Source organism: Aureobasidium melanogenum (genome assembly GCF_000721775.1).
Source record: "Aureobasidium melanogenum CBS 110374 unplaced genomic scaffold scaffold_12, whole genome shotgun sequence".
Classification (NCBI taxonomy): domain Eukaryota; kingdom Fungi; phylum Ascomycota; class Dothideomycetes; order Dothideales; family Saccotheciaceae; genus Aureobasidium; species Aureobasidium melanogenum.
Window position 1 is genome coordinate 663,322 of NW_024470064.1, and position 17,537 is coordinate 680,858.

Sequence of the window (17,537 nt, forward strand, 5' to 3'; positions counted from 1 at the left end):
GGCTGAAGTGGTCTAGGCAGCTGAATGTCCAAGCCACACCTAAAGATAGAGTATGGTTATACCTTCTGACCTTGTGACTCGACGCGTCACTAGGAAGATGAACTGGGTTTAAGCTAAGCTTCATGCATTTATGGATAGTTTCTTACGGGAATCGGCTCTTTGGGTTCTTTGGTTGGGCTGCAATGTTGTCTAGAAAGTCTGGTCTTGTTTGATGTGTGGTATGCTATACATGAGCCCAGCCGTACCATGTCAAGATTTGCATCTCGTTTATCAAGCATGAAGACCCTGTTTCGTGGCCTTCGGGATGTTTCTCCTTCCACTGGTCTACGCGGCGTCTCATCTCCCTCTCCTTGAACCAAGGAGATGTAGACCACCGCAATAACCTATTGGTCCAAAGGCCTCGCGCAATAGAGAAAACAGACATCCACGCCCTCAACCCCTCTGGATTTACCTCTCTGTAAGCACGCTCATTATAGCCCACTCGCACATTTGGATTCACCCAAACACCCCGTTCCGCACTGAGAGGGTTATCCGTGTGAATGAGACAGCACTCCGAGCCCTCGACATGCAACTTCGCCAGAGAGTCTGACACGCCTCGGAAAATCAATCGAGGGGTTTGGTAGAATGGCTTTGCGTTCATGGCAACAATGCCATTCCAGCAACTTTCCACCGGTGTTGGTTTGCCGTGCTTCAAGGCTTCTCGGGATGCTCGTGAGCGGAAGTATGGCCATGCTGTTGTGGCAGCTTCGTGGCCCTCAGAATCTCGAAGGGCGAAGGTGTCGTAGAAGGCAGGTGGTTTGGAGAAGTCCAGAGCGCAGGCTGCAGCATAGTCCCCATCTCTAGTGGAGATCAACTTTTGGACATCTGGAGTCTGACACACAGTCAGCAAGACTTTTCTATGTGATTTGAACATGACCTTACCGTGAACACGACATCATTGAGGAAGAGAATCTTGTCAAACACAACATTGGTGTCTTGCAGCTCATACAAAGGCTCCATTGCTATGTTTCGTGACTTAGCCAGATATGGTATACGGCGCAATTGTGTTGTTCCATTCGGTGTCTCAATCCACCCGCTGTCGCCCAGGGGTTTGGTGATTTCATCAGCATGCGTCGTCTCATCGAGTATCACTCTTCTGGGTATGCCATTCTCCTCGAGCGCATGATCCAGCCACTGTAACACCGCTTTCGTATTGTCGTAACTCCCGCTTTCGTAGATACTGACGAAGACATTTTGCGGTCCGATGTCCTTGGCCAGAGCGACCACAGCAGGTATCCAATGGTCTCGTAGAATGTTTTCGTTGTTCCAGTGGATTCCGACGATGAAGATCTTCTGCTGTCCAAATGCGTTGGGCTCCTCCAAGGAGGCTTGTTCAAGTGCTGAGTGTATATTGAATGCCTCAACCAGGGCAAGGACGACGATGAGGTTTAGAGCTACAATCAAGTAGCGTAGACTGATTCTTCGAAATAGACGACGTCGATTCAATCGCATCAGCAGCATAATTTCATAGAGAACTACCACAGCCAATGACTGCCATACCGCAGGAGGAAATCACCCTTAGAAAGCGCTGAAAGGAGTGATGTCCCTGGAAACCGTTTGAGGCTTGGAGGAAGCCCTTTCAAAATTGAGGGGCCCCGTATTCCATACGTAATGAGGTTTGAAGAATACAGCTGCCTAGGAAATGACCCACTCCAGATGCATCAAAGCCGCGAGGCCCCTAAGCCTTGATGAACTGACTTGAGCGGTGTCCATGGCACCGAGATCCGTAAATCAACAACACCTTGTTCCTTCGCTTCTTGATCTTCAAAGCTAGCTTTTGAGGTCTGGTACGCGAAGGATTTGTCTCACGCCATTGCGAATGTCAGAGGGCAGAACAAGCAACAGGGCACCAACAATCTACTGCCAAGATCATATCGTTGGCAGAAGGACAATGCAATAATGCGAGATGGGATACAAAAGGGGTTGATAGTTTAGGGGGCATTTTCTGGGGTGCCCTGCCAAGCGTGTCAAGCAACGCCGAACTGAGCTTGGGACTCCTATAATAATCATGCAGCCTCGGCAAGAGCTCCTTATAAATTGTCATGTTGACCTGGTTTGCAAGAGCGGAGGCGCTCTTGAGTAGCGAAAGTAATAAGTCATGAGATCGCTAAAGAGAGAAGGATCGATTTTGAACTTGAAACGTACGAGACTACGTAACGCACGAATTAAGTTTACGAAGGCTGTCTTCGCTCTTTTAACTCATCCTCTTTTACGTGCGTTATGCCTGATATGACTATTTTTTGATGACGATTGTGTATCATCCCAAGGAGCAAGGATGAGTTGGGAGGATCTTGCAAGATAGTCGCTTCCCCAGACAGATGTCTTGATATGTTGAGTTGCACATATCCATGACTCGCACAACCTTGATGGCCTCAGAAAACACTTCCATGATGGAATTCAATTTGTTGATGAGCTGCACTGCAATACCACTCCTCAAACCATGACTGCCGCTCTTGCTGCTGCCATTTCTTCCTCTGAAGGCATGTTGACAACCATGAGATACAACACGTTCTGCCGGCATGTTAATCATGCGAAGATCGACGTGAACGATAGACTTACCTTTGCCAACAATTCTTTGTATGTGCGAATTGGTGTGGAAACGATGCCCTTCTTCTCACGTCTTGGACCCTGCTGTCTTTGAGCATTTTCTGCTGCACAGCGGTCCCACTCCGAGCCTTGCTTTTCTCCACGTGCAGCCTGGCCAATAACAGATGCAAGACCCCCAATTACGCCACGCGAGTTGGGACCTGGGATCAGTTCTCCGCCAGAGACGAAAGAGATCAATGATCCGCTGGCTAAGGCAGAACAGGAGAAGACAGCTGTTAGTGAAGAGGGTAATCAGAGCCAGACGCTGGTGTCATCAGCGGACGTGTCTGTCAACTCGAGCAGTGATTGAGAAGAAGGAGTTTGATCGCTACTTTGTCTTTTGTTCAGGAAATTTGGGTATATCTGCAAATTGAATCTCTGATCAAAAATACTCGTCTTGATTGACTCCCTTCATTTGGTTGTGAAGGCGCAGAAAAAGATACATGTAAGGTAGTCAGACGTCTGAAGTGCTTTTCTCGTCGAGGTTCCGCGCAGTCATGCTTAGTCCTTGCTTGCGTTTCGAGAGTTGTACTGGCCACTCTTTCACGCGTCTCACCAAGAGGAATGAGAACTTCACATACTGCTTGCTGAGAGTCCAGAAGGGAACTGTCCTGATTGCAGTGGTTCGTGTTCGATGTTGATGTCAGACGCGTCCAATGTCTCATGGTACCGGGGCTGTTGCTATCATGATGGCTACAGAAGCCATCAAGAGCCGTACGTGGCGCAATCCGCGTGGAGAACGCGTGCGGGGAAAGCTTAAGCGTCATTGAAAGTGGTTCGTGCATGTTGACTGCGGGCGACCACCTGCCTCTTGCGTGTGACCAGGTGCAGGACAAAGGCGTGATTAGTGGTCGAAAAGGAAGGAAGAAGACAAAACCCCGCCCTCGCGCTTGTTTGCAGCTCTCACTGCATGCATGTAATTTCCGACAATTAGACCGATAGTCTGGATAGGGCGAAAGCTACAGTGCGTTACGGGAAGGTGCATTCGAACATTGATATACAAGATGCTGGGATCGCAAGCATTGCAGATGGTGCTCAACTCATCCTGCGGTATGTTGTTCAAGAACACTGCCGCACCCTTGGGCGCCCTGCTGGCCTTTTGTCCCTCTACATTGGTCGCTCAAAACACTGCTTGTCAGACCACGACAGTGCAAGCATCCGTGCCGAATAACACCAATGTCGCCCTGCATTCTTACTCGTACTGCGGTGGCAGCCTGGATGTTTCAGTCTACATCGCCAATGTTAATTACAACAAAGTGGTCACTTTGTACTACACAGACAGCCAGGGTGTTTCTACACCCTTGACATCAGTCTCCCTCGGCTACAACTCGAGTATTCCAGATACCAACTATGAGTTCTGGAGTGCAAATACCCCGGTCTACCTCGATGGCCTCACTGAGCTTTTGAACCTTACCTACCAGGCTACGGACATTGGGCAGACCTATGTACAACAATTGCAGCTCGCTGTCAAGGCCAGTGGCAGCCCCCCTCCTGCTCCTGCGGCCATTCCATCACCTTACGCATCTCCAAGCGGTTTCTCCGATGATATCACTGCCTGGCTGGCTCCCAGCAATGGCTCACAGGCCGACTTCTCGAAGACACACATGTTCCTGAACATCAATCCCGACATTGATGGCGCTGTCAAAGGCACTGTAGTTGCCGCTCGGTCAGGCCCTTCCTATGACCAGAAGCTTCCAGACTACGAATATGATTGGGTCCGCGATTCGTCTTTGACCATGGATGTTGTCCAATCTCTGTACGCAGCATCCAGGGTCGACAAGTTGACCCGCAAGTACAAAGACATGCTCTTCCATTATGCACAAGGTAGAGCTGTCGAACAGACCGATCCGTCGCTCACATTCGCGGGCCTCGGAGAGCCCAAATTCTACCTGAACAATACTGCCTTTACCGGTCCTTGGGGCCGACCTCAGAACGATGGACCCGCGACCGCGGCGATCACACTCATGGAGTTCGCCAATGATTACATGAAAAAAGGTGGAAGCTTGTCTTCTGTCCGCGATCGCATTTATAATTCGACATCCAACCCTCAGGAGGCGCCAGTCCTCAAAGACTTGCTCTTTGTGGCCAGCAACTGGAGCTCGCCCAGCTTTGATCTGTGGGAAGAGGAGGAAAGCACCCACTTTTACACACGTCTCGTCCAACGCCGTGCCTTGGTCATGGGTGCCAAGTTCGCAACCATGCTTGGTGATGGAGCAACCAGCGATACGCTCTCATCTGCTGCCATTCAACTAACTGCCACACTCGACCAGTTCTGGAGCCCAAACAGAAAGCTCATCCTCTACGAGTACGGCCCTGTGTTGCATGGCAAGAGCTCGTTCATCGATATTGCGGTCATCCTCGGTGTGATTCATGGGTATGCTGGTGATGATGTATACTCATACACCAATGACAGAGTGCTCGCGTCGGCTCTGAAGATCTCCACCAGCTTCCTCGATGTCTATCCAATTGCCAATGTAACGAAAGCCTCGAACGGTCTTCCTCTTGGTATTCCTATCGGGTAAGCATCTCGCAGCTGCGATCCAGGTATATGCTGACAAAATCTCTAGCCGTTATCCCGAAGACGTCTACAACGGTGTAGGCACTTCGTCCAATGGAGGGTAAGTCGACTACTCTGAAAAGTGTCGGATAGCATAAGCTGATATGAGAATAGCAACCCGTGGTATTTGACCACCGCCACCATGGCTCAGTACCTCTACTCGGTTGCTTCAGAGTTACAGACCGCAGGCAGCCTGACAGTCAACAATGTCACTGCGCCTTTCTTCGCATACTACGCGCCCGCGGCTGGTCTGAAGCTCTCTAAACCCTACTCTTCCAACACTCAAGAATTTGCCTCTGTAATTGCCAGCTTGAAGGGATGGGGTGACGCATACATCCGGCGCATCAAATATCACACCGCGGCCGGCGGAAACTTGGCCGAGGAGTTCAATCGCAACAATGGTATTGCACAGGGAGCAGCCGACTTGACCTGGAGTTATGCTTCGCTTCTTACTGCTGCTTTTGCCCGTGCCGCTCTATCAGGCGACGAAAGCTACGTCCAGAAGATTGCAGCTCTGGCATATGAATAGTCTACTTGTGTTGCAACGGTTGCATGGATTTGGAATTATGGCATTTGCAGCATCACTCGGTATTGATTGCATTTTCCGTGGCTAGATTTTTCGAGACTGATAGCATTCACCTAGACAAAGACTCTCAAGAATTCACCTAGCATCATCATTGCCATTGCTTGTCCGTATGGCATACTCGTGATTGGAATGTCTTTATAGTGCTGCAGATCACTTCCCATGGCAGTGCCGAAGCTCGTGTTTTGGAGTTCTCCGTCATCGCTAATGTTCCTGATGACAGCCTTTACGGCTTTGAGTGCGACTGCCTCGTATTCTTTGCTGATGTATCGCTTCCGCACGGCTTTCAACATGCCGTATGCAAATCCAGCTGTTGCAGAGGCTTCCTCGTAGCTGCCTTCACTTGTAGGGATGTCGAGGAGTGTACGCCACGTACCATTCTCACCCTGTAATCTTGTAAGAGCTTTACATTGCGCCTCCAGAGTGTCGATGAGATGAGTTCTCAATGCATCTCCCTTCGGCAAGTTCAACAACTCGATGAAGTCTGGAATCACAATTGTCACCCAGCTGTTTCCTCTTGCCCATCTAGCTTCTGCAAAGTTGTGCCCCACACCACCGGGGCTGGTCTCATCGAACTTCCAGCCGTGGAAAAATAGGCCTGTCTTTGTGTCGAACAAGTACTTGATATGGAGCATGAATTGATGTTTTGCTTCTTCGACGTAGTGAGGGCGGTTGAACAAGAGACCGATCTTTGCGAGCGGCATAACAGTCATCATCAAAGTGTCATCCCAGAGCTCATAGTGATTCTCGTGTGAATAAGTGATATGCTGGAAACCGCCGTAGGGTGTGCGCGGTAAATCGTACATTGCCCACTCTGCCCAAGAGTCTAGCCAGGCTTCGTGTGTGGTATCCCGACTCTTTTCATACAGATAGGCTAGTGTCAGGAAAGGCGACATTGTGTTGATGTTCTTAGTAGTGCCTTCGGCGAGGCGACCTTGGAACCATTGTTGAATTACTGACAGTGCGGATGCTGAGCCTGTCAAGGCGTGGTATTGGTACAGACCGTAAAGGCCGATGCCGTGAGTCCATTCCCAATCATTCCAGCCTGGGGTTTGTCAGTGTGCTGACGAGTGAAATAGGTTTGCAGAATTGCCGACCTTTTGTATCGATTATACGACCATCGTCAAGCTTCAGTAGGAAACGGCCAGTTGTGTCTTTGATATTTACGAGATTGTGGATCAACAGCTCAATGTAGCGATGAATGTCGGTGGCTTCATAGCCATGAAGACGCAAGGTAGTAGGCATAGTGGGTTGTTCTTTCTTATCTATCACCAAATCCTCTACAACCCAATGCGAAGCAACGATAAGACAGGACGGGAGCGAATATAACCAGCTTTAGCCAGAAATCATTGTTTATCAAGGTAGCACCTCGCAACAAATATTCCCTCATCGGATGCCGATCTTTCAACATCTTTAGCCCGACCACCCGAGATGACCGACTTGCCAAGCTGAAGGATCGCAACACGACATGCGGTCAATATAACCACACCCCGCATCCTGATTATCCACCAATAACTCGTCTACCTGCGACAACCATGGCGGAACGTGTTCTCCGATCTCGTGTTTCGCATGTCTGACTCGCCAAAGTTGTCTCTCCCCGCTCGCCCGTTGGAATGGCTTTTCTTGTGGCGCTCTTTTGGTAGCAGAAGAGTGTGGGGGACCCCATGGGACGCTCCCTATTCTGGGACAGAGTTGTGGAGGTTCCTTGACAAGCACCATGAAGAGTGTTCAGCCCGGCTTGGCCATGGGATAATGTCCACCGAGTGCAACCTCACGCAGTGATAAAGGATGCTACTGCTTAGGGCATGTCTTTCTGTTCCTGCTCAGCGACCGACCTTTGCCTTGACACTTGTTGAGTCCTGGCCCTGTCTTTACTTGTCACCAACTTTGAAGCAGCCATGTCAAATACCAACACTGCCACAGCTACAATGGAGAAGGACGATCTCGTCCGCCTCGAGACAGTCATGTCCAATGAGGAGAATCTCAAGGGTGACCACATGAACTACGAGCGTGTGGACAAAGAACTTGCCAAATACACAGCTGGCGAGCGCATCGAGATCTCAGAAGCAGACGACAAGCGTCTCAAGAAGATGATTGATCGTCGTGTTCTGGTTGTCATGATCTTGACCTATTTTCTCCAAGCGCTTGACAAAGGAACTATGAGCTTTACCAGTATCATGGGTATTCAGGAGGACTTGCATTTGAAGGATAAGGTATGTCTGGTCTTGACTCTTGGTGGACATGTGCTGATTTCGTATAGTTCTCCTGGTTGACAACTTGTATCTACATCGCGGTCCTATTTGTCGAGTATCCAACCAACTGGATCATCCAACGCGTGCCAATCGCCAAGTATCTCTCAGCCAACATCATCCTTTGGGGTATGGTTCTCGCACTCCATGCAGCAGCGAAAAGTTTTACTACTCTCCTGGTTTGCCGTACCTTCCTGGGTATCTTCGAGGCGGTTTGCCAGCCTGCTTTCCTGATCATGTCATCCCTTTGGTATAAGAGAGAAGAGCAAGCTCAAACTGTCACGTATTGGTACATCATGAATGGTGCTCAGCAGATCGTCGGTGGTCTATTGGCTTACTGCTTCTCTTTGCTTGGCAATAACAGAGCTGTCAAGTCGTATGAGGCTATCTTCATTACTTACGGGTCCGCCTCTGTACTCTGGGGTGTGTTTGTGCTTTTCTGGTTGCCTGACTCACCTATGCGTGCCAAGTGCTTCTCTGAGGAAGACAAGGTAAGCGATTTCTGTCTCCGTACCCGATTCATGCACTGATCGTGCACAGAAACTCATGGTCGAAAGAGTCCGCTCCAACCAGACCGGCATCCAGAACAAAAAGTTTCGTCCCGAGCAACTCAAGGAAGCCCTCACAGATCCTCAAATGTACTGTTACATGTTGATTCAAATCTGCACCACACTGCCCACTAGCGGTCTTGGTGCTTTCGCCAACATTATTGTCAAAGGCTTCCACTTCACAACTCTACAAACACAACTCTTGGCTATGGTACTTGGTGCCTACATCGTTATTGTTTTGCTCTCCTCAACCTGGCTAGTCAAGAAAACAGGCCAAAACCTACTCGTTATGGGCGGCTACGTGATCCCCTGTTTCGCTGGCACAATCGTGCTCATGACTGTCAAAAACACGGATACAGCTACCCAAGCAGGACTGTTGTTTTCATATTACATCGTCCTTTCCTTCTGGGCAGCCCAAACCTTAGCGATGTCAATGCTGTCGCGCAACATCGGCGGCCAAACCAAAAAATCCATTGTCGTGGCTGCGAACTTTGCCGCTTGGGCTGCCGGCAATGCGATTGGACCTCAAGTGTTTTTGGCTTATGATGCACCTCGCTATTTTATTGCTTTTGCTACGCACATGGGGTGTTATGTTTTGCTTGTTATTGTGATTGTGTTTTTGAGATGGTGGTTGAAGAGATGCAATGATAGAAAAGATGCTTTGGCTGCTGCGGGCGTTGGAGAGGCGAGGGATGAGGCTTATACGCATGCATTTGATGATTTGACCGATAGGGAGAATCCCAACTTCCGCTATGTCTACTAGTTAAGGGGTGATGGAAATGGTTGATCATATGTAGACACTGCAAGATTACGCAACAGCTATCTTTCTTTCTGTGACAGCTGTGTACTAGACCTGCTTCTCGCAACAGCCGTAGCATGGACGATCTTTGGTCTACTCAAGCTTCTAGCTCGTTTTACAAAAGTATTGTCATTAAGCAAAGCAACGGCAGAGTCCCAACGGAGTGGGATGTGTCCTTGGGTGTGGATCATTTCTATGGACTGTTTGACACCACCAGATCCCTCCGCTACATATGATTCTCAGAAGGCGAGATGTAACCCTACATCGTCACCCTTTTGGGTGAACAGGTCTTCTCGTCGAGCCTTCGTATATCGTTTTCTTGTGGCTTTCCTTGTCTCTTGCACTGCAGCCATCTTTTAACCAGACTTTCCGCGGCATAACAAGCACTACCTTAGCGTGGGAGGGGTTATTCTTAGTAACAGAATTCGTGGGATTTTGCCACCCCCTCCCGCGAAGTTGACCTCTGATTTCTTCGATTTCATAGCTATCTAGTCGTTATACACCATATAGCTAGCTATTAACGTCTAATTTAAGGTATAATAGCTAAAAGTACTTGCCCTCCTACTACTACTAGCTTCTAAGCGATATTAGAGCTAATTCTAGTGTATAAAATAGGCTTTAACTTATACTATAATAATGCCTCTTAACGATTATAATAAGGACCTTATTAAGGCCATGTTTCGAGATAATTATAATATTAATACTATTTAAAAAGTAGTTCCTTATACTTACTAAACTATACTCTATTATATAGAGAAGAATATTAAGCTCTTTAGTTAGGTCTAGAAGCCTACTAGTACTACTAAGCAATATAGTACTCTAAGGAAAATTATACTAGTTATATACGAATACCTTATTAAACTACTTACTTATAGGAACGACCTATAGTAGGAAAAGCTAGTCTTTAAATTATAGTATAAGTTTAATATAGAGGTTAGTATAATAACTATATTATACCTACTTACTAAAGATAAGCTCTTAAAGAAGGTTAATACTTATATTATAGCTTGTTAATTAACTACTTAGTAAGGTATATACCTTAAGAAACTTTATAATCTAATAGCTCGTAGTCTTAAAGTTAATATCGACCCTCTTAATATAGTTATATTTCTAGATAAATCTATAGTAAGCAAGAAGGTGCTCTTCTATAATAGGTCTTAGAGCTAGATAGGTCTACCTACATATATAAGGTTAGAACTAATAAATAAGATATAGTATTTAGTACTACTAGTACTAGATATCTATAGATACTTACTTAGAGTAATACTTATTATTAAAAAAGTAGTTACCTAAGCAATATATAAGTACTAGCTAGAAGTAGTAGTCTTATCTTAATATAAGCTATTTCTAGAAAAGAGATTAATTATAATTATAGATAATTACTTAACCTACTACTTAGATAAGGTAGTATTAAAATTTAGTATAATTTATATAGAAAGCTAATAACCTTAGATTACTAAACTAGGTTAATAATCTAGTATAATTTTACTTTATCTCCTGCTATATTTACTATACCTTAACCCTATTAAATAGACTTTCTACCTCTTAAAGTAATAGCTATATAGATAGAGGGATCTTATACTAAGGGTCGATAACTTAGATTTAGAAGCATATATAGTATAATAGATACTATATCTCGAGCGCGTAGTCTACTAGGCTCTAGATAGTATTAATATTAAGAACTTATTTAAGAGAAGCTATGTACCTTATTAATTTTAGATACTACTAGCCTTATCGCCGCTATAGTATAGAGTTAAAAAGTTAGAAGTAATAGAAGTAATACTAGGAGCTACCTAGTAAGGGATAGGGTAATGCTAAGGACTTAGCTAATTTAGAGTTAATTATCGTTAGGTTTACTTATAATTATTAACAAACTTTATTAATTCCTTATAGATTACTATATAAAGGCTACTTTACTTAATAATATAAGATAACTACTTATTAGAAGAATTAAATAGTATATAAAGGTTCTAGTAGTCTTAATTAAGTATAACTTTAGCCCTATCGAAGCCTCCTAACTAGTCTAGATAGCTTAGTTTAACACCCTTCTAAAAGGCGTCCTAACTAGTAGTAGTATTAAGCTTAATTAGGATAGGCAATACCTAGCGTATAGTCGGAATAGGTATATAGACCTACTTAGTTATTGCTAATGTCGTTTAAGGCTATAGACTAATATAGAAGTAGTTAATAGTTGCTAGGACTAAGAGTAAAGTTTAGGTCGAAGATCGAGCTAGTTAATATCGCTTTTAAAGCTCTTTAACATGCTACTAGTAATAACGGATAATAAGGTATCTTATCTTATAAGAAGGCTCCTTAAGAGTACTATTACTAGTATTAACCGCGCTATGCTAGGTAGCAGCGATGTTAAAGAGAATCTTATAGTAGTATCTATAGTATACGAAATAAGCGAGGCCTCTATAAGTAGCTATCTTATACTAATTTAGTATAAGGTAGGCCTAATACTAAGTAATTCGGTCCTAAAAGAGTATATGCTCTTTAAAGTAAGTAGAAGTCTATTATTAAGAGCGCTCTAAGCGACGACTTTAGAGCTAAGAAAAGAGAACTTATACTAGTACTATAGTATTATATAAAGGTAGTAGCTCTAGCACTAGCTTAAAGCTATTAGTAGTCTATATAGACTTAATTATAAGGGATAAATCTTTTATGCTAGTACTAGCATTATGTTTTATAAGGTTAATAACCTTTTACTAGTAATTAGAGGCCTCTTTAAGGTATACTAAAGTTACTATCTTAGATTAATAAATACCTTAAGTACTAGTTAATATTAAGATAGCTTAGATCTTCTAAGGGTAAAAGAGCGCAATCCTCTAGCCTTCTAACTAAGGGATAATAGTAGTATTAAGCTCCTTAAGAACCTTTAGCTACCCCTTATTAGTAGTAGTAAGGCTAGTATTGTCGTTAGATACCTTTTAATGTACCTAATAACTATTAAATTAAAGCTTAAAAGTAACTAGGATAGTAATAGATAATAAGGTTATAGTAGCTAAATTTAATAATACTTTAGCTATAAGGACTATTAGTCTAACCTTTTAAATAACCTTAAGAGGTTTAGTAACCTTAGTTAAAGTAGTTATTAAGTAATAGGTAGTTAGGATTAACTTTACTAATTTTGCTAACTAATGCATAAGTAGCTTTGCGACTAGTAGGGCCTATATCTTAGTCTTCTTAGAGGTATTTAATATGCGCTTTTTTCCTAATATGTTTATAGCATCTAAAAGTAGTTTTCTACTAGAGGATACCTTTTTTAAAGATAGTTATAGTAGTTAGGTAGTAGTATAGTATTTTATTATAACCCGACGCATAGTAGATTTAGGAAGTATTTGTTAATTAGTAAGACAAACTAGCGCCTTACTATATATAGAACGGCGAGGGATAGCTAAGAGACCTTCTACTATATTGTCTATAAAGTATATAAGCTTCTTCTCTATATATAGCAATACTAGTATAGGAGGTTAAGAGGGTAGAGCGTCTAAGAGGTCGGATTCGGCTTTAGGTATGTTTATAGCTTTAGACGCTAAGCGCGTATGCATATAAGGTCCGGTATTGTTAATAGCACTAATTATAGCTTTAGTAGCTTAAGAGGCGTCTATATTAGGGTTTGGATTAGTATAATTTGATGTGGTTATGGTATAGTATAGCTAATAAGAAGCTAGAAGGCCTATCTGAGCGTTTAACTTCGTAGGAGGGGGTGGCAAAATCCCACGAATTCTGTTACCAAGAATATGCGATGTCACCTCGGTACATTGATACACCGAACTATCAACGTGAAGGAGTTGTGATGTGGATGGATCTCCATCTCCACACGCGGGCTAAAGATGTTTTGCGAAGGATTGCTCGGGGTGTGGAGGGTGAAAAGATGGGGTAAGGATGGAGACGAGAAGGCGATCTCTCAGAGGCAGCGGTCATAAAGAGTGATGGTGCAGAGCAAAAAGATCACAGCAGTCTCTAGCGAAGATTGGGACTTCTAGATTTACAATGATGGCTGCGAAGTGGAGATGGCAGAGCTTTCTGCTCTCATGCCTTCTACTCCTTGTCACACCCATCCAAGCCTTCCTGAACGCAACCGAAAATGCTGAGGCTCTGGCCATTTCCAACTCCCATCTCTACGCCTCCGTCAACAAATCCACTGGCATCATGGATGTCCTCAGTCTCGACGGTCAAGATCTACTAGGCACGAAGGAGTATAACGAAGTCACTCCGGGAGGCAACGCAGCAGGGCAAAATGGCATCGGACCATACTTAGATTGTTATTGTGTACCTGCTGGCTCCTATACACCCGGCAAATACGCGACCTTCAAGTTATTCTCTGGAGACGATTCAAGTGGTGTGCCGTATGGTGGCATCCTCATGTCGGAGGTATATCCTTTGACTGGACAGATATTAGAGCAGTATTGGTTTATGAGGGAGTGTGAGACGGGGTTGCATACTTTTTCTCGGCTTGCTTATTATAATGAGACGAAGCCATTTCTGAGGTTTGTGGAGATGTGATGTTTTCGCTGTTGCTTTACTGATGCTTTTGGCAGGAATTTGCAAGAGTTTAGGACGTTGTTTAGACCAACTACTCCGTTGTGGACGCATTTGTCGACTAATGAGAAGATTCATGCGCCCTTGCCTTCCTCGGATACTCTGAAGTATTCAAGAACGGTTCAGGATGCGACGTGGTACATTGGCAATTACACCGAGGCACCATATGTCGAGCAGTTTGCCGACTACTTTACCAAATACACCTTTTCGGACGCTTGGAGAGACCATAAAGTACACGGAATATACGGTGATGGCTCAAACAGCAAAGATGGCTCGACCTTTGGCGCTTGGTTGGTGATGAATACTGTTGATACTTACTTTGGCGGGCCAACACATTCTGATCTTACGGTAGACGGCATTGTGTACAACTATATCTGTGAGTCAGTAAATCTCTCGCACATTGCATATCATCCTTACTCTGTATAGCCTCGAATCACCACGGAGACAACGTTCCAAATATCACCACTGGCTTCGACAGAACATTTGGACCTCAATACTTTCACTTCAACAAAGGCTCAAACACAACCACCCTGGCAGATCTACGTGCAGAAGCCGAACATTTTGCCTCTCCAACCTGGAATACTGCTTTTTATGACTCCATAGCTCATCTTGTTCCAAACTATATCCCCTCGACACAGAGATCCACCTGGAGGGGGCGCATCAATTTGCCGAGAGGCGCCAAACGCCCCATTGCGGTGCTCGCCCAGAATGGCGTCGACTTCCAAGATAACGTTCTAGACACCAAAGCATACCAATACTGGGGCGACATCGACGAGAAAGGTAAAGTAGAGATCCCAATGGTCAAGCCAGGAACCTATCGTCTTACGGTCTATGCCGACGGGATATTTGGACAGTACATTCAGGATAATGTCGTTGTCGCGGTTGGCAAGGTGACTACAAGCAGAGCGAAATGGCGTGAGGAATCTGCCGGCAAAGAATTGTGGCGCATCGGTACTCCTAATCGCAGTAGTGGAGAGTATAGGCATGGTGATCATCCCGATCCCAGTAAGCCTCTGCATCCACCTGAGTACAGAATGTATTGGGCCAAGTGGGATTTTCCAACCGATTATCCTGATGGGGTCACTTTCGAGGTCGGTAAGAGCGATGAAAGCAAAGATCTCAACTATGGTATGTTTCGCTGCTGGTGTTGTGTTTCTCGTTTCTGACTCCATTCCAGTTCACTGGAGTGTCTTTGGCGGATACGCGAGCTCAATCAGGCCAGAGCCATACTATGACAATGTCAACAACTGGACTGTATTGTTTGATGCCAAGAAGGACGACATCAGCAAAGTGAAGGACGCGACCCTCACTGTAAGTCATTGATCCAAGTGCTGGAACCTAGGATGACCAGCAGGCTGATTGCAAACAAAAGATACAACTAGCAGGTGCGAAAACTGCTGCCGGTAACACAGACAACTGGAACGCAACACAGCCATGGAACAACCTGCCTTTGACAGTGGTCATGAACGGCATTGAGCTTGAGCCATGGGACATTCCGTAAGTCGTTGATGCGAGACCGAGGCGAATGTTGTGCTGACATGGATGTCAGTTGGAATCAGAGCAGTTCATGCGCTACCAGATCGGCGGTGACTTGTTATGCTTTGGCACACAAGTATGAGTTCGACGCCGATCTCCTGAAAGAGGGTCAGAACAAGATGGTACTGAGCTTGCCATTCAACGCGACAGACTATGAGAGTGCTGTACTTCCGAGATACACATATGTCCAGTACGATAGCTTGCGACTAGAGGTCAAGTGATCAGGCTGTGGAGAGGGGCTGTATCGATGTCGCCGTTGTGGGTCCGTCCTGGGGTGGAGCGAGCCAGTAGTCTAGAAAGTGTATGCAGGTCACATCTCATGACACTGATCCACTGTGAACCCCAGTCTATTGTGGGTTCACTCTGATTGATCCGGATTGAATGCGCTGCGTTTACAGACGTACGTGGCCAATGGTAATGGTAGATGCCAGTTGCTGAGAGGGATCGCGATCAAGACTTGTGCAGTGGTAAACATAAGGTTCGTGGTCGCTTCAAGGGGCGACTTCGGTCAGCAGTGAGCTTTGCAGACTCCGTTACAGACGCGGTTAGATTCAGGGCAATGTCCCGCTATACAAGTCATGGGTTGCAGCTGAGGAAGACGCGATTGATTCAGTTGCGTGATGGTCGGCTGGCATGACCTTTTGGAGAAAAAGGATCTCCTTTGCCAAGTGCCGTGACTGGAGTGAATCTTGCCGATCCAACTGCCTGCAAACTGGGTGCTCCTTCCTGTTTGATCAACGACAAATTATGAGCACTCACCATCGCAATAATGCTGCGTCAATCGCATACAAGCATGGTAGGATGACAGCTGCATGTACACTTGATAAATCCCTGGCATATGGCGGACAAGGGTCCGTACCGAGCCTCTGTCCGCCGAGCCTCAACTTTGCATTCGGAGCCGCATGGGAAGCACAACGCAGTCGATATCAGCGAGTGAAATAGGATATCGAAAATACTAACTTGGCCCATCGTGCCAGATAGTGGAGCTGTTCTCACGAGGCAGCAACAAACATTTGGCATGCTTCTGTTCGCGAAGCTTGAGTTGAGATTAGTCACGTTGGCACCAACATATCGGCAGCGATGCGGAGACAGCCTCCGTGCGGCTTGATGGCGTGGTGTGGCTTTTGATGGCTCGAAACAAGCTAACGGTCAATCTACGTATGTGCGACTGAGGACGTGAGGCAGCAATAAGGACCACGGCCTCTGAATCAGCTCGCATGCGAAAAACAAATCTGTTTGAACGATATACACTGGCTGTAGCAACAAGTCACGGGTTGGAGATGTAAGTAGAGACACGGCTCTGAGATCGAATCGAGCACGAGCCTTTACCGCAGGACAGCGTCGATCTGAAAGCGCACAGGGACGTTTGCACATAGCATATCTACGGCTGGTTGTAGGATCAGCATTCAACAGCTCTCGAAGTACATGGGCGTGTCGCTCTCCAAGACTATATCGATACTTACGGATGTCGAGAGATTAGTGGCGCGTCCGGAGAGTCAGTAAGTGATACAAGACGGCATCCGCATCGCAAAGGTATGAACGGAGTTAGGAGATACATGTTGGAGATGCACGCTTTGCACCGCTTTGTTTCGGATTCGCAGCGGGATCCATCTGGGGAGACCCACTTTATGTGGTTGCGACTCGAACGCTTTCACATGAGCCATGTCCAAATCTGCGATCCGTCTTGTTGTCGACACACGGTTGCAAGATGGAAGATGGCGGCGGGCCGGACAGGGGGAGTCTATGTATGGACCAGTATCCAGGGATATGTGAAAGCCGTTGGATCGAGTTATGCAGCGGGCTAGCTTAGTGGCGAAATGCCAAAAGCTTCGTATGGTCTAGTCGTGGCTTTTTGGCATCAACCTTCGATGCTAAACATGGTGGCTGCCCCGCCGGTTGCGGCTCAACTTCTTGCTCTTTCCTTTGCCATTGCAATTGCTGTCGTCGTCGCTGCCGTTGTCGTGTCTTGAGCAAGAGCAGCCAGCATACGCCTCTCGCTTTGTATGCGGTCGACTTGTGCGATTGACTGACGCCTGGTTTCGCAATGGCTACCGCGTGCGGGAGGCCCAGCCTTCTTCTCCAGCCTGCCCAGGAT

General features: G+C 45.9%; 6 protein-coding genes across 6 annotated transcripts; 3 read left to right on the top strand and 3 right to left on the bottom strand.

The window, feature by feature from the left end:
- Nucleotides 1-223: 223 nt before the first annotated feature.
- Nucleotides 224-1,500, bottom strand: M437DRAFT_75937 (uncharacterized protein; the record flags this gene model as incomplete). The annotated part of the gene is made up of 2 exons (XM_041026515.1): nucleotides 224-871; nucleotides 922-1,500. 2 exons carry the CDS (start codon nucleotides 1,498-1,500, stop codon nucleotides 224-226), a joined length of 1,227 nt encoding a protein of 408 aa, XP_040879339.1.
- Nucleotides 1,501-2,472: 972 nt separating this feature from the next.
- Nucleotides 2,473-3,410, bottom strand: M437DRAFT_66735 (uncharacterized protein; the record flags this gene model as incomplete). The annotated part of the gene is made up of 3 exons (XM_041024813.1): nucleotides 2,473-2,550; nucleotides 2,599-2,834; nucleotides 3,182-3,410. The coding sequence occupies 3 exons, from the start codon at nucleotides 3,408-3,410 to the stop codon at nucleotides 2,473-2,475; spliced, it is 543 nt and encodes a 180-aa protein (XP_040879340.1).
- A 267-nt stretch (nucleotides 3,411-3,677) lies between these two features.
- On the top strand, nucleotides 3,678-5,711 carry M437DRAFT_75938 (glucoamylase precursor; the record flags this gene model as incomplete). Its single annotated transcript, XM_041026516.1, has 3 exons — nucleotides 3,678-5,143; nucleotides 5,193-5,243; nucleotides 5,297-5,711. The coding sequence occupies 3 exons, from the start codon at nucleotides 3,678-3,680 to the stop codon at nucleotides 5,709-5,711; spliced, it is 1,932 nt and encodes a 643-aa protein (XP_040879341.1).
- A 110-nt stretch (nucleotides 5,712-5,821) lies between these two features.
- On the bottom strand, nucleotides 5,822-7,010 carry M437DRAFT_75939 (glycosyl hydrolase; the record flags this gene model as incomplete). The annotated part of the gene is made up of 2 exons (XM_041026517.1): nucleotides 5,822-6,810; nucleotides 6,863-7,010. The coding sequence occupies 2 exons, from the start codon at nucleotides 7,008-7,010 to the stop codon at nucleotides 5,822-5,824; spliced, it is 1,137 nt and encodes a 378-aa protein (XP_040879342.1).
- A 683-nt stretch (nucleotides 7,011-7,693) lies between these two features.
- Nucleotides 7,694-9,325, top strand: M437DRAFT_50266 (MFS general substrate transporter; the record flags this gene model as incomplete). Its single annotated transcript, XM_041021977.1, has 3 exons — nucleotides 7,694-7,978; nucleotides 8,026-8,505; nucleotides 8,555-9,325. The coding sequence occupies 3 exons, from the start codon at nucleotides 7,694-7,696 to the stop codon at nucleotides 9,323-9,325; spliced, it is 1,536 nt and encodes a 511-aa protein (XP_040879343.1).
- A 4,035-nt stretch (nucleotides 9,326-13,360) lies between these two features.
- On the top strand, nucleotides 13,361-15,663 carry M437DRAFT_66739 (rhamnogalacturonate lyase; the record flags this gene model as incomplete). Its single annotated transcript, XM_041024814.1, has 6 exons — nucleotides 13,361-13,854; nucleotides 13,906-14,282; nucleotides 14,333-15,034; nucleotides 15,084-15,217; nucleotides 15,279-15,403; nucleotides 15,456-15,663. 6 exons carry the CDS (start codon nucleotides 13,361-13,363, stop codon nucleotides 15,661-15,663), a joined length of 2,040 nt encoding a protein of 679 aa, XP_040879344.1.
- Between the last annotated feature and the right edge of the window lie 1,874 nt (nucleotides 15,664-17,537).